General features: G+C 46.7%; 2 protein-coding genes across 2 annotated transcripts; one reads left to right on the top strand and one right to left on the bottom strand.

The window, feature by feature from the left end:
* Window positions 1-226: 226 nt before the first annotated feature.
* Window positions 227-2,371, top strand: RhiXN_06255 (bleomycin hydrolase; the record flags this gene model as incomplete). The annotated part of the gene is made up of 10 exons (XM_043326071.1): window positions 227-262; window positions 318-408; window positions 465-631; window positions 690-1,214; window positions 1,343-1,445; window positions 1,498-1,541; window positions 1,607-1,705; window positions 1,952-2,151; window positions 2,202-2,304; window positions 2,357-2,371. The coding sequence occupies 10 exons, from the start codon at window positions 227-229 to the stop codon at window positions 2,369-2,371; spliced, it is 1,383 nt and encodes a 460-aa protein (XP_043181503.1).
* Window positions 2,372-3,492: 1,121 nt separating this feature from the next.
* RhiXN_06254 (protein phosphatase 2C) lies at window positions 3,493-5,006 on the bottom strand (the record flags this gene model as incomplete). Its single annotated transcript, XM_043326070.1, has 7 exons — window positions 3,493-3,663; window positions 3,829-3,953; window positions 3,986-4,177; window positions 4,230-4,407; window positions 4,469-4,666; window positions 4,715-4,859; window positions 4,918-5,006. 7 exons carry the CDS (start codon window positions 5,004-5,006, stop codon window positions 3,493-3,495), a joined length of 1,098 nt encoding a protein of 365 aa, XP_043181502.1.
* Window positions 5,007-14,455: the final 9,449 nt, after the last annotated feature.

Genomic DNA, 14,455 nt, shown 5'->3' with positions numbered 1-14,455 from the left:
CAGTCGACAATGAAGTTGATTACACCCATGTACTCGTCGTCGTTGAATAGGATCTCGTAACCGAATAACGAAAGGCTGTGTCCAGCCCGCAGCGGCGGATCACCCTACGTGGCGCCGAGTGGCACGGTCACGTGTATGCGGCCCCATATGGGGCGTTTACTGATAAGGGACTCTGAGCTCGCCATTCGTGCTTCTATCTCTCCTCGACTACCACTGCTCACTCACCATGGGATCTGCTCAGTCTGTTACTGCTACCATTCCTGTCGACATCTGAAAAAGTTGTTGCCGAACAAAAGGCTATTGACACTCTTGCTCAGCGCGTCGCCACTTTGGATGTTGCCGGGCCCGTATCGGCAGATGGATCACTCTCTCTCGACGCTCTCAAGTCGTGGGAAGAATCACCGCCATGTAAATCGGCCCACTGCTCCTTTAGCTAATACTAACAAGGTGTTCAGGATGACAAGCTCAAGCTCGCACGCACGATCTTAGCCAAGACGGACCTCAAATCGGCCATTGTTCACCAAACGTTGTCGTCTCGGACGCACACATCTTCAACCTCACAGTTCCATTTGAAACCGGCCCAGTCACGAACCAGAAATCGAGTGGACGCTGTTGGTTGTTTGCTACGACCGTGAGGGTCACCTTATCAATCATGGCTTCTCCACGTTACTAATACAACCTAATTTTAGAATGTGTTGCGCTACCATATTATCCAGCAACTCAATCTCGGGGACTTCCAGTTGTCTCAATCGTACTTGTTCTTTGCGGACAAGTTGGAAAAGGCCAATTACTATCTCGAGTTATCAATCCAACATGCTTCCGAGCCTCTGGACTCACGATTGGTCTCCCACCTCGCCACAGCCCCTATCAACGATGGAGGACAATGGGACATGGCGCGCAACCTTCTTGAGCGATACGGTGTTGTTCCTCAAGCTGTATTCCCCGAGTCATACTCGTCTTCCAACTCGGGTGGGTTGAACAGCGTTCTTACCTCGCGACTCCGCGAAATGGCTCTTCAGTTGAGGGAGCTCACAAACGGAGTGGGTGTCATGCGCGCAAGGGCATTGAAGGAGGAGTTTGTTGCCGAGATCTGGAAGGCAATGTCAACTGCAATGGGTGTTCCCCCAAGGCCAGACGAGACGTTTGTTTGGGATTATAAGGACAAGGATGGAAAGGTCAAATCTTGGGAGGGTACTCCTCGGGAATTCTACAAGGTACGCCAACTTAACTTGTCTGTAGAGCTGGCAACTAATCTAATTGGTGCCAGGCGTTTACTTCGAAGCAATATCCAGCAAGTCACCGTTTCCGGTTTCAATTTGTCCAAACTAACCATATATTGTAGGCACTGGAAGCATTCTCGCTCATCAACGACCCCCGAAACGAGTACAACAAACTGTATACCGTCGAGGCGTTGGGTAACGTCTGGGGGATGCGCAGTATCGCATGTATGTATCCATTTTCATTTCCAGTTATCCGGCTCTAACACTTGTCTTTCAGATGTAAACACCGAATCTAAACGACTCAAGGAAGCCATCGTCACTGTACGTCCCCTAATCACCTCCGTTCGTAACCTTAATAGTATTTAACCTTCAGCCTTTTCTGCTAGTCTATCAAAGCCGGTCAACCGGTGTTTTTCGGCTGTGACGTTGGCAAGTTTTTGGATTCTCCACATGGAATCATGGATTTGGATGCATATGATTTCAAGGTGGGTTCTATTGGAACTCCATATGGACAGCAATTCTGATCGTGCTATTTTAATTTTTCAATTCGGTTTTTTCATTGTTACATCCCACTTTTGGCGCGTTACGCCCGGCTGGCTGGCTGGGTTGTCACCCCTGAACTGGTTACTCGGCTGAACATCATCACGATGTTTAATCGCCCTTGGCTTCTGTATACTGAATCATCGCCAACCGCCACTCAACAACCTTGCCCCACTTGCCGCGCTGTACAGAACGCATTGGGCCTAAACTATGCCATGTCCAAATCCCAACGTCTCCGCACTGGAGACAGCGCCATGACCCACGCGATGGTCATCTCGGGTGTACACCTTGACAAGCAGGGCAACCCAGTTCGGTACAGGATTGAAAACTCGTGGGGTGATGTGAATGGAGATAAAGGATACTACGTGATGACCGATCGGTGGTTCGACGAGTGCGTGATTTCTTTCTCTTTGATGAGCTGGGAGGCTGACTCTGTGGTAGGTATGTATTCCAAGTAGTTGTCCCACGTCAGCTTGCGTCTCGTGACTTGGTCAAGGTTCTGGACGGTGGAAACCCGGTTGTTTTGCCCGCCTGGGATCCCATGGTATGTCCTGTTTTGTGTGATGGACCAGGAAGATGTTGATTTTGTATCTTAGGGTGCGCTCGCGTAATCTGCAGTCGTACTTGTGCCCAAAGATGTACAAGCAGTTGTCTTTTTTTCAGTGTGTTTATGCGCCTGTATCCAATCTCTTGTTTTACGAATATTATACGATACTATACGGGTCATTTTTGCGCCACTCAAAGAGAAAGTGTTCGAATTCGCGTATATATGCAATACCTATACCGCATCCTCGACCATCCCAAACTATTCAGACGTTTCAGTCGCAGAAATCAACAGGTCAGAACGCCCAAGGTAGCATTCGCAGTCTCCAGATCACTCGGTTGAACAACTACATTGAGGATGTCCCAGACCAAGTTGAGAACCGCCTTGTGTGATGACTCTTTGCTCGTGTTGCGCCATCCACAATCTATAACCAGATTACGAGCTAGTTGAACCATGCTTGACATTATTGTATGACAAGATAACCCTATGCGCATACGCTCAAGTAAATCAAGCTTATCCTCGACCGAGCACAGTCCTTACATCAACACATGCATATTCTTTAATATCCACATCGGTTAGGCAAGTCCACCAGCTGGCACGACAACCGGTCGCCCGATTTTGTTGAATTGGTTCCCGAGAGCTTCACGGACAAAAATCCTCCGCATGACTCACTTGCAACATCAAGTACAGTTCCGCAAGCCAGCCTTGAAGATCGCGATACAGTAAGCGCATATATATAGCCATCCAGCCACCCGCATCCCATCTCGGCCAGCCGCTCAATTGCCCTCCGAACTGGGAAGAGGAGGTGCATGTAAAGAACAAAAAATAACTGTCCAAAACGGGAAAAGCACACTCGGTCCTCTGTTTCGTTTGGCACTCTGGAAGGAACCTGCGACGACGACGACGACAAACATCAACGTAATCGTGCCGATTCCCCACCACAAAGCACGTCTCCCCCGCCCTTCTTGACTCTTAAATACAAAAAAGCAAATTAAAGGGAAAAAAAAACTCCAAAAATACATTCACCCCAACAAATTATGGACGCGTGATACAAACCGAGACCAAGACATAAGAATTCATGCCAAGTAAATGTATAAATGCTCTGGAATTGAATTCATAACATTCGTTATCATCGGGCCCTGGCCCCCCTCTCTCCTCTCTCCTTCCTCCTCCACACACGAGACATGTCTATTTGGACGCTCCGACGGGCAAGAACCGAACGACCAAGACGCTCACGTTGTCCATCGAGAAGCTGGAAAGCGCGTGCTCGAGCAAGGTCTTGGCGGCGTCTTGGGCCGAGTTGGGGGCGGCTTTGCGGACGATATCGACTGCGGCTTGGTCGTCTGCCACATCCCAGAGCTGATCAATCAATGAATGTCGTCATAGGATGTGTGCGTGTGTGATCATCAGATGGATGCGAAACGAGGTAAATCGGGAAGAGCAAAGTGTGGGGTTTGTCGGCGGGTTGTGGGCAATGGGTTAGTGGGTTGCTTTGGGCCTTGGGAGTGGGAAGGATGGACTTACCCCATCGCAGGCGAGAATGACAAACTCGTCGTCTTCCGAGAGTTCGGTTTCTGTCGTGTACGGACTCCCCACGACGAACTCTTTCATGGCCGAGTCGCCGAGCGAGCGTGTGACGGCGAGTACACCTGTATAAATCGTTAGTATAAAGAACGGGCACAGGGAGAACGCTTGCCGTTGACTCGATTGTTGAGGACGAATCCACCGGCATCGACGATGCGTTTGGCTTCTTGCTTGTCGCTGCCCTTGTGGTCATACGTAAGCCGGACGGCTTTCCCGCCCCGACAGAGGACACCACGTGCGTCGCCTGCGTTGGCGGTGTAGAGCACTCGGCGACACGGTCCGTGGGGGTCTAGAGCAATTAAATAGGATTAAAACAAAAAAAAGAACAAAAGCGCGGATACCTTTGACGGGCTTTCCCTCGGCGTCCTCGAGGCGCAAAAACGCAGTGACGGCGGTACATCCTGAATGGGTCGCGCCCTGGGCAGCAATGTCGGACAGCTCCTTGTCGACGGCGTGGAAGGTGCGGTTGAGGATATCGGGGATAGGCTCGTTGTGCTCTGCGAGATTTCCGAGGAATAGCTGGCCAGCGAGTGAGTAGGTGAGCGAATTGGGGATCGGAGTGTGATCGGAAGGGACTGACCTTGTGGAAGTTCTGGCCACACCACTCGGCAGCGTGTTTGCCTGCATGGCCGTCAAAGATGGCGAAATAGCCCTGGCCACGGACGTTGCCAAAATCGACGATAAATGAATAAGCATCCTCCATGGTGCGTCTCTGGCCGCGGTCGTGGGCTACACCGACTTCATAGCCGTAGGGTGCAGCCGAGTGTTGGTTCAATGCCTGCAATGCGGTCAACAGGTGCGTGATATCACTCGACTAGTGGCTCACTCCGTTGGTGCTGGGCCCGGCAGCAGTGGTCACAGCCTGTGACTTGGCATCTGGACTCTCGACCGGATCTCGTGAGCTCAGCATATCGGCAGCAGCGAGTATAGGGTGGGACTTGGATTGGTACTTGGGGTTATCTGCACGGAATCTAAACCAAAAGGAAGGTCAGTCCAATGACGAAGCGCCGGAGAACGTTCCTCGTTTACCGGTGGCGATGCCAGAGCCGTTCGAGCGCGGCGAACATGACCGTGACGAGCAATGCGATGGCCACCGTATGGACGTCGGCGCCAACCATACAACCCAATTGGTTTATCCCGTTAGTTTCCACACAGAGGCTGTGACCGCCAGGATCATTCCACCACCCACCGCACACTCACCTCGGCGCTTGTTCTCCGCCATCTCTCTCTCTCGTCGCAACTCTTGTCCAAGGGCTTCGCGTTGTGGCCACCCATAGCCGTTTGCCTCGCACGCTACGTCATTCTCTTTCCTAAGCAAACAAACCACTACTCCACTCCCTTTCTCGATCGACACCTAAAACACTTGTCTCCAACGACAAATACTAATATCCCAATCCTTGCTTGTTTCACCTCGTCCCATCCCCCAACAGTACATCCCCAATTCGTCCAAGGGCGTATCGCATCCCTGATCGAGAAATGACACTATTAATATTAGTCACTTGCCAAACCTATTTCGTCCACCCCTCCCCTATGTAATTTCATCCCTGATCTGTTCTCTCCTTCCTACACTCTTGGTATCATTTCAGTGATCTGTTCGGTCGTCGAGGTCGGAACATCCTTGATCGGATTTCGCGCAAACAACTGACTCTTTTCAGAACACATTTCTTACGCGTGGTTAGACTCCTCCCCTCGCACCTATCAAATGTGCATTATACTGTAGAACCTGGTACCTGGCCCCCCTTACCTATCTACCCCTTCTTCAAAACCTGATTACGCGCAAACCCGTTCCCTTTGTTCTCGTCTAAATGTAATACTTGGATATAGACGTGCAAAAGTTACACGTCCCTTCTTGTTCTAGTCTCGGCTCATCTCGGCTCGGGGACTTGGGGTAGATAGACAAATACCAAGTCCCCTTTTCTTTGTTGGGTATTCGACACGCGCTGACACGTGTTATGGCTGATAAATTCTTGGATGGGAATGAATAGTCATTTAGATCGGCTTCAACTCGCGCGCGTGTTATGTGTTCTGTGTGTGCTATACCATTTTTACTGTCGTTGTATGGTGTCATTACATAAACGCGCTGCAACTTGGTAAAGTGCACCGTGCGGGGTCGACAAGGTGGCTGATTACTGCGTGTGGGTAAGCTTCAGGGCGATACTATGAGCTCTTGAATTACGAAACCAAGGCTCTGTCCGTTAATTTGATACAAATTAGGCAATTTCGTAGCGTACGTATATATGCGGAAACACACTCCGGCGTTTATTCTTTCCTTATCGTTTCGTTTGCTTGTATTGTCAAGTACAGAAAGTATCTCTTGATTTTAGATCAGGGCGACATGTTTATAGCTCATGGGCTGAAAAGGGGATGCGCGAATTATCACCTCCAAGGGAAAGGTCTTGTGGCTGAGGGCGGCCCATCATTCTCGGACCCCTCCTCCCGGTACTTCTCATCCAGACACGGCTGGGGGACTTGGCTATCGTAGTACACGTCGCTCAGCCCAATACATACAAGGAACTCTTCGACTTGGGAATCTGTTCTGCTCCCAACGGCGTGATGCAACTCGTGGTGTGGGATCAAGTTGCACGGCGAAACAAATCCCTCCCCCAAAATGCGGATTTTCAAGACCCAAACAAAAAATCGCTGTGTTACACCCAGGACTCTTCACTTGCAGTATGGAAAGACACTATCCGATCTTACGAATCAATCATAAAGTGGTGCAACACGCAGTTTTTCAATACAAAATCTGCAAATCAAGAATCTGCAGGTGAAGAGCCCCGACTGTATATGCAAAGCGCTGACAAAACTCGACTAGTGTTTGCATAAAGCCGCATTCCAAGCTTATTTGTGTATGCCGTCGGAGTTGTAGATTCTATGTTTCTGGGTGCGGATTTTTCTGTGTTTTGGGGTGGTTCTCCTGTTCAAGGGACTCCGTTTGGGCTAGTACTCATCGGTCCAAGCTCAGAAGGTATTTTGGTTCTTAAAACTCGGTTGAGTTTGATGCTTAATAGCAGGAAAGCTAGTTGGTAGGATATGAAAGCTGTGATTCGATGCAGCTTAGTCCTGATGAGCGATTGTGCGTACATCTACACTCGAGAATAGCTGCATATATTCAAACGCTACTACATATAGAAATCTTGGAGTAAATTTCCGCTCAATGTAAAATAAGTATTATCGTATGAATATCATAACTATGGCTCCAACAGGTTAGTACTGGGCGGCACAAAAAGGACCATCGAAGGTGATTTGCGCGGGAATTTGTAATCTACGACTTGCAGCAAGATTCTTGGTGCATACTACTTCCATGGCTTTTTGACCCATATGAGCCACCTCGTATTTCCTTGTACCATCTACATAGCATATTCAAATAGTGATCGTCCTTCTCTAGATGGTGGCTGGTATTGGTTTGATACTCAATTTATCTCCCCCCCTATATTCTATTCAATATTCATGTTTGTATGTTCATTTTGTAACTCCAGCTACAAGCTTTTGATCCATAGTCTGTCTACACTGCAAAAATGAAATGGAAATCGCGTAAAGCTTAAACTGTATGCGAAGGAAGGCGCACTGGAAGGTGTTTTGGTCGCACTATACTATCTCAGCCACCAAGGAGGTCCCAAGAGTCTGGAGTTCGAGGGTTTCTATTATCTTTAATCATCCTAAAAACCTACACCCAACTCTAGACCTGTGAAGTGAAGGCACACAACCGAAACTCAAACTGACCCGTTTAGTGCCGGTCAAATTGGAGCTATTACGCCATGCCGAGTCTAAGCGTATAACATTCATCGAGCCACTACCAACAATAAGAACATACACACCAAAAAACAGTTTACCGGATAATTTAGTTTTCGCCTTCCAAGCGAGCGTCTTTTAGAGGTCGGGGGCTCCGGGAGCGCCGGAGACCGGTACTCGGGTCTATGTCCGGACCGGGTAATTTTTTGATCAAGCGACTCCGGATTGAAAATATCGCTTCACGAAACATCTCGGATCATTGATACGTCCATCTAGCGAACACCCGCAGAGCAAACTATTCCGAGCCTCCGGAGGTTTTGCAAGTCCGTTAATGATAGAAGCCTGACTCCCTTTTAGTGCCTGCGGATGAATTACAAAGGCGGCGTGCGTTGGTCATGACCGCGAGTTCGAACGAGTACGGTATGACGAGCACAGAGCCGGTGGCTCTAGTTTGTATTGACGTCTTCTCGATCATTTGTTAGATTGGTCTTGCTCGGAAAGTAAGTAGTGGAATTATTTGGCCGTTATCTCCATCTAACGATCGATCTTTAGCTCCCATTTCTCCTATCTCGCGTCACAGCGCTGAGTCATGTCCCAAATCTTCGCTTTTGGTATGTCCATCACCAAAAGTGCCCGCTCTCGGCGAGATATTTCCTGATAATTAACAATCCAGGTAGATACCGCCACAGATAATCCACCTTGAATGCGATCTTATTCATGGGATGTCAGAATGTCTGGGAGGGTACCGATGATCCGACTGTCGAGATGAGTTGCGTTGAATTTACGCATAAACGCGCTGCTCTATGGACCAAAGGCCCACCAGAAAGGATTTCGAGTCGTGATGGTCTATGACAAAATAGTCATGTTTGTCAAAATTTGACAGTCAAATGCAAATCCTAGTGTACAACAGGAAGTAATTTATAGAGTTGCCGCTCAGATTTCATCAAAAAGTGCATAGATTCTTGGTCATTCTGCCTCTGCAGTACACAGGCTATAACACGGAAGGAGTTGAGTGGCAATAGCCACGGAGTCGGACCACCAAACTATACATCTATGATGGCCAGGAACAAACTGAGCGACTTTCGACGAGCACACTGGCGATCAAATACAATTGCCAATCAAAGAGCCACCGTGTACACTCGTGACGATCGAACGACCACACGACCGAATAGCGTATACACGATAATTCCTGGATCCCGATGGCGTTAGCCGGGCTCTTCTTCCAACAAAAAAATTCTGTTCTGGATACCACAACGGCCGTTGTTTCATGTTGAATAAAAACGTATCGGTCCATCGCAGTGATATTGAAGCTACCATGTGTTTACAGATGTAGTAGTTGTTTTACTCGATGTTCTTAGACCGCTTTTCCATATTCGCCCAGTAAATCTACAAGGTCTAATGACACACGTTGTGATCTTCGTGCTGCCAGTCAAATTATCTTGGATGGATTCGAATAAGGTTCATGAACTATATTACCCCTTCGAAGCGCCAAGAAGCCCATCTAGGTAGAGCCGGACGATCTCGAGCTGGAAGCCAAAGCGCGCCGGCTTAACTTGATGGTAGTCATACGATTGTCCGATTAGATTTACAAAACGAGCTTGAATTTCATCGTCTATATGGTTCCTAAGGTTCACATGAGTAGCTTCTGAGCTGGGATCTCGATGCCGATCATTTTCGATTTCATCCAATCCATCTAAACCCAGATTCCCTAGAAACTGTTAGTCGTGGTCTTCAAAAATGTTTCTCTGCAAAATTACTGTATACATGTGGCGCTGCGCCACGAGCACTGGACATACAGACTCATGCCCCGGTGCTCATCATAAACACCAAAATAGCAACTCTCCTTAAGTGTGGAAGTGGCTATGAAATACAAGTATGTTGAAAATTGTACACATTGTTTGTATACAGGCGCCAAACGTTTAATTAGTTTCAAACCGCTAATTGAGACGGTGATCCGCCATCCAATTCGAGACTCAGCTCAGGCATGATATCTCTGTACCCACATCGACGGTCAGGATCAAAGAACCTTGGTCGTCTAGAACTAAACAATTGATAGTCTGTATATCATCTACATACTCGGATTATTAATATCAAGCTATAGAGAAGGTGCGACATAGCTATTTGAATATTTAGAGTGGTTGATATGGATATATTTGTTAAGCGGACAAGAAGTCCTGGACAGTACTGAACTCACAGCAAGGGTAACAGAGGCCGTCCCATACACGGGAACACGGCGTACGAAGTTTGAAACCGGTGTGCCTGCTTTCTGCTATAATCGGGTACTATTCAACTGGCTGTGGCAGTGGTATGTACACATGTAACATATCCATGCTCATCGAGGTGATGCCTTGTACTGTCTCTTTCTTTAATTTGAAATATGTCAAATCATATAGACTTGGGGTAATAGTGCTAGCAGCATACACGATCTTTACGCTTTATTCTTATCGGTGATCAAATTTTCATAATATCTATGTTACCAACGGGTCAATCAGCAACCAGAGTCACAATGTGTCGATTGGTGAGTACGAGTGTAGCAGAATATATTGATCACTGAAATTGAGCTGCGAAGACCTTCAATCGAGCACGTTAGTACTTTTAAAGTACCTGAGGCAAAAGGGCCAAGTCACTTAGGGCCGATCAAGCGGAGATAGATTGGATTAATGCATGCCATGAGAAAGCTTAACTAAATTTCTATCAAGAGCCAAGACTCGTAAACAAAAAAGTGGTTGTGTGAATTCGCTACGTACTATGTTGGGGCTGAAATTGGACGCATCATGCATGGTGCGAATATGAAAAATGGACAAGTGGCTCTGTTTGTATGCACAATCACCAAAATTTTGCAACCAACAAGCCCAACCACATTTTAAATAACAATTTGTCAAAATTGTGGTTAATGTTACAACACTTAGGTTAGAAAATGAATATATCATAGTAACTTGTTCGAAAAAGAGGCTGGATGCTCACGCGTATTCTTCCGTGTGAAAGATACGATCAAGAAAGCACGCCAGAAATCAAATAAAGTACCACTGATCCAAAGTTTTATTATGGTAGCCGGTTCGCGCCGATAACATATGTACCTGTCTCGTATATCAATGTAAGATGCCTCCACTTTTATCATCTCCTTACAACGGGGCAACTGGCCATATAATATAACGCCATTGATCTTATACCTATCGTTGTACATCTATTCCTTGACATTACACATGAATAATTATAATTAAACTGTCCAAGGACAAGCAAGGGTCTGTAATTATCGACCCCTCGTGACTCAACGACTTTTCACTACGGCGTCTAATTTTCCTGCATGATCTAACTGCTTGTGTAGTGCTTCCGAAGTATTGCACAACTGAGCTTGTGGTACTCCCTCTGGAGCTTAACTTCTCTAAAATTTACATTATCAGCCCTCCATTAATATCAAACATCGATTAAAATAAGTTAGAATGAGAATACGGCCCGTTCCACCCAACGATCATACACTTGCCGCCCCTAACACGATATGATCGGCGTCGGTATACTGTCATGACGTCTGAAACAGGTTCTTGCTACATACCGAATACTGGCAATTGACATTTTGTGGGGCACTTGATCAATCGTGCGGCGAAGTCCGGCAGTTGAGGACAGCCACCGCGTAACCAATTACATATTAGGTATGTGCATCTGAAGCCCTGGATAGCAATTCCGGGTAGAGTTATTCCAAGCGACCCTAGTATTTGCGGATTTTGGCGTACTGTAAACATGGGAGGGAAAGTTTCGGACTGGCCTTGGTCGGTGTTTTAAAGCCAACCGAACCTGATTTGAGCCTATTTGACCGATATCGTGGAAGGCCGGTACCAGGATAGAGCCTCGGTATACGTTTGACTAGCCAGACCTATGTACCACAATGCATTTTCGGCTCACACTGAATTATGAAGGGGCCTTAATGTTCCTGGCAATCGTACCGTACCTTTTTTTCTGGGGATTGACGTACATGAAAATATCCGATTGGTTCGAGTATCCGCTCGGAACCCGAAATTATCAGGCAGCTAATTCATCATCCAAGTTAAGCAGAGCCCTTGCAGCTGCAACCATGACCAGTCGAGCAGCATAACGAAATACCAGGTATATAGTGCCCTTTCTCATCACCAACACTCATGTACGTTATAAGGTCTGATTACCAAGTTGTTGGCAGAGTTTATCACAGCGAGTTTGATTGTGCATTATAATTACGAGCTTTACGACCCGTCGTACCTCCGGTTGGGGGTGGTTAACGGTGTGTTTTCTGGTTCGCGGACGGGGTAGTCGCCTCCATCGGCGCTTAAACCAAGACCCGAGTTAGCTGTCAAAAATATCTCTGTCTTCCCTTGCGTTAATAGATAAGATAATAAGATAATAATAGCTAATAGACAATGATAATCAGGTATACCGATAGTACTAGTGTGATGCGGTTGGAATATTACGATTCATTCCATCACTCAATAATCTAATTTATACTGTTGAGTAGTTGACAAAGTGGCTGGCTGTATCTTGAATTTGCGTTACCCAGGTCTGTATAGCTACAGTACCAGGTATAGGGTTTTAATAATGTTGTTCGTGCAGGGCGAACGAATGTTGATGTTTGCCATTACCGAATTAAAAACGGCGAATGAGTGTGATTGGATGGCTGCCTTTCATATGGTGCTCTATTTCAAGAAAAGCAAGAACAGTCGAGGCTGTTTGCTTGGTTATATGCTCCGGACTACTTGTGCAGGAGACCAATGCATAGCTTCATACATAGGTATTCTCTGTACACGCTAGAATACGTTTAGTACAGTGATATAATTTGTTCAGGAAATACGAACGCATATAGGTGTAATACAAATAAATAAGCCGTCGTATCCCGGATCCCTTGGAATGTTTGAATGCTTTCGTAACCAAACGAAGATAGCCATGTGAGGTGAGAAATGGATCTTCTGTGCAAGGATGGTGGCACTTGCAAGCTATCAGTGCGCCGATACCATAATCACATGACTTTGGGCTGAAACTGCTTGCAAGACTACTTCTTTTGTTTCTCACGATTCTATTGGCTTGCTTGGTCTTACGAATGGCAAGTGGAGGTAAAAAGAAGCCTTGTATAGTTGAAAACAATCTAGAGCGCTCTAATAACCCCGATAACATCAGGTCAGTGCCTCAGCCTTGCTCACGATGCCCGAAATCGCCAACGTTGCAGATCAACAAATTTGACTCACAATACCCGCATACTTCATATCGAGAATATTGCCATGGATGCGATCGCACTTTGCGTCATCCATCGCAACAAGAACCAAAGAATATGTGAAAATGTTTCGGGTTGATACTGTCAGAGTTCTGAGTAAATGGCCGGATTGGCAGAGCTTACGCCGTAATGCACTCATACTCGTGATTCGCTCCCGTGTGCTAGTGAAGAACTCACGAGAACACGCGACTATGAAGATTCTCAGGCACGTGCTGCACAAGGATACTGAATGTTGCCCAGCCTCCGACAATTCAATAAAAACCGAAAATACTGCGGTGATCTATAACCAACCGAAGGTCCCAATAAGTGCCTATCCCTCTAGAAGCTCGACAGTGCGAAATATCATTTGGTTACGATTATTCAATTAGAAAGTTTCAGTGATAATAGTATCCAAACTGTAAAATTGTAGTAGACTTTCCTTATCCTCTAAGATGATAGAATTCTAAAGCTTATAATCATCCTAGCAAGATTTTGAAGACCAAACCTATCTGAGCGAAGTCAAACGCATGCTATCGTAATGAGTTTGTCGATTGTATGAGCATTCTGTAACTTTTGTTTCGGTCCCACATTGCCTTGGGATCAAGGATATAGAGGGCGACTAGGTTACGCCACAAGAAGCTAGGTTTCTTGACGATGATTAGGAAATAATCTTGGACTAGGCCTATGACTCTGTTAATCGCGTTGTAGCCTCCTAGCATGCCTCAATGTCATATAGAAGGAGGCATTCAAACATATTCTGTGCAAATCGCTTCCACGTGCCATAAAATTTCCCTTTAGGAGCTATAACTAATCACGATTTGCTCAGTGTTTTTGTACCAACGGAAAGTTCAAGGCGGCTGAGATTACTCTAAGGAGATAGAAGTCCGTCAACCAAGCTAAAGGATGGGATACAATGCCGTTATCTTGTAGCGTCGGTGGGCATGTTTCCCCAATTCGCTCAAATGGGAACCGAAAACCGGATCGTGGCTTGTCCGCAAATTGACCATGGCTTAAGATTGCGTTGATGGCCGCGAAAGAGCTTAGATCCTGTTGGATAGCCAGCAGGTAACCGTTTCTATTCCGCAAGGCATTGGGGTGATATGGAACCATCACCATATTTGAGTTTGGAAACGCAGGTTAATGGTTCGAGGTAGGCTAAAGCTCGTAATGACGACTTTAGAAGTTGGATAGAGGAATACGATTGGGACAGATTTGGGTCTTCTCTTGCTATTTAAAGGAACAGTATCGATGGAATGCCGGTATAACAGGCTATAAGAACTATCCATTTTACCTTGGGCTGTCTCTGTGTTTGATAGGCTTTGATGTCTGAGGGCCGGGGTGGCTGTGTACTGTGTATCACCCGACGCGATTGCAAAGTGCACACAGCCGATTGGTAATTATTGTGGACAGGTGCCTTAGGCCCATCGCGACGATCAAAGCCGGTCCACAAGTGCCGAACGCAAAAATTGGGCCCGGCAAATACCTCCAGATTTACTTGCCCGTAATAACACCGAAACGACCATAGGCCATCCGTGGATTTAGTTCTGGAATTGTGGGGACTGAGAAAATGTCCGAACAGCACATTGAACCAGAATGGGATGTACACATCTCCATTGCTTCCCGGTTGGC

Source organism: Rhizoctonia solani, chromosome 7 (assembly GCF_016906535.1).
Source record: "Rhizoctonia solani chromosome 7, complete sequence".
Taxonomy (NCBI): domain Eukaryota; kingdom Fungi; phylum Basidiomycota; class Agaricomycetes; order Cantharellales; family Ceratobasidiaceae; genus Rhizoctonia; species Rhizoctonia solani.
This window is presented reverse-complemented; position numbering and strand designations above follow the sequence as displayed.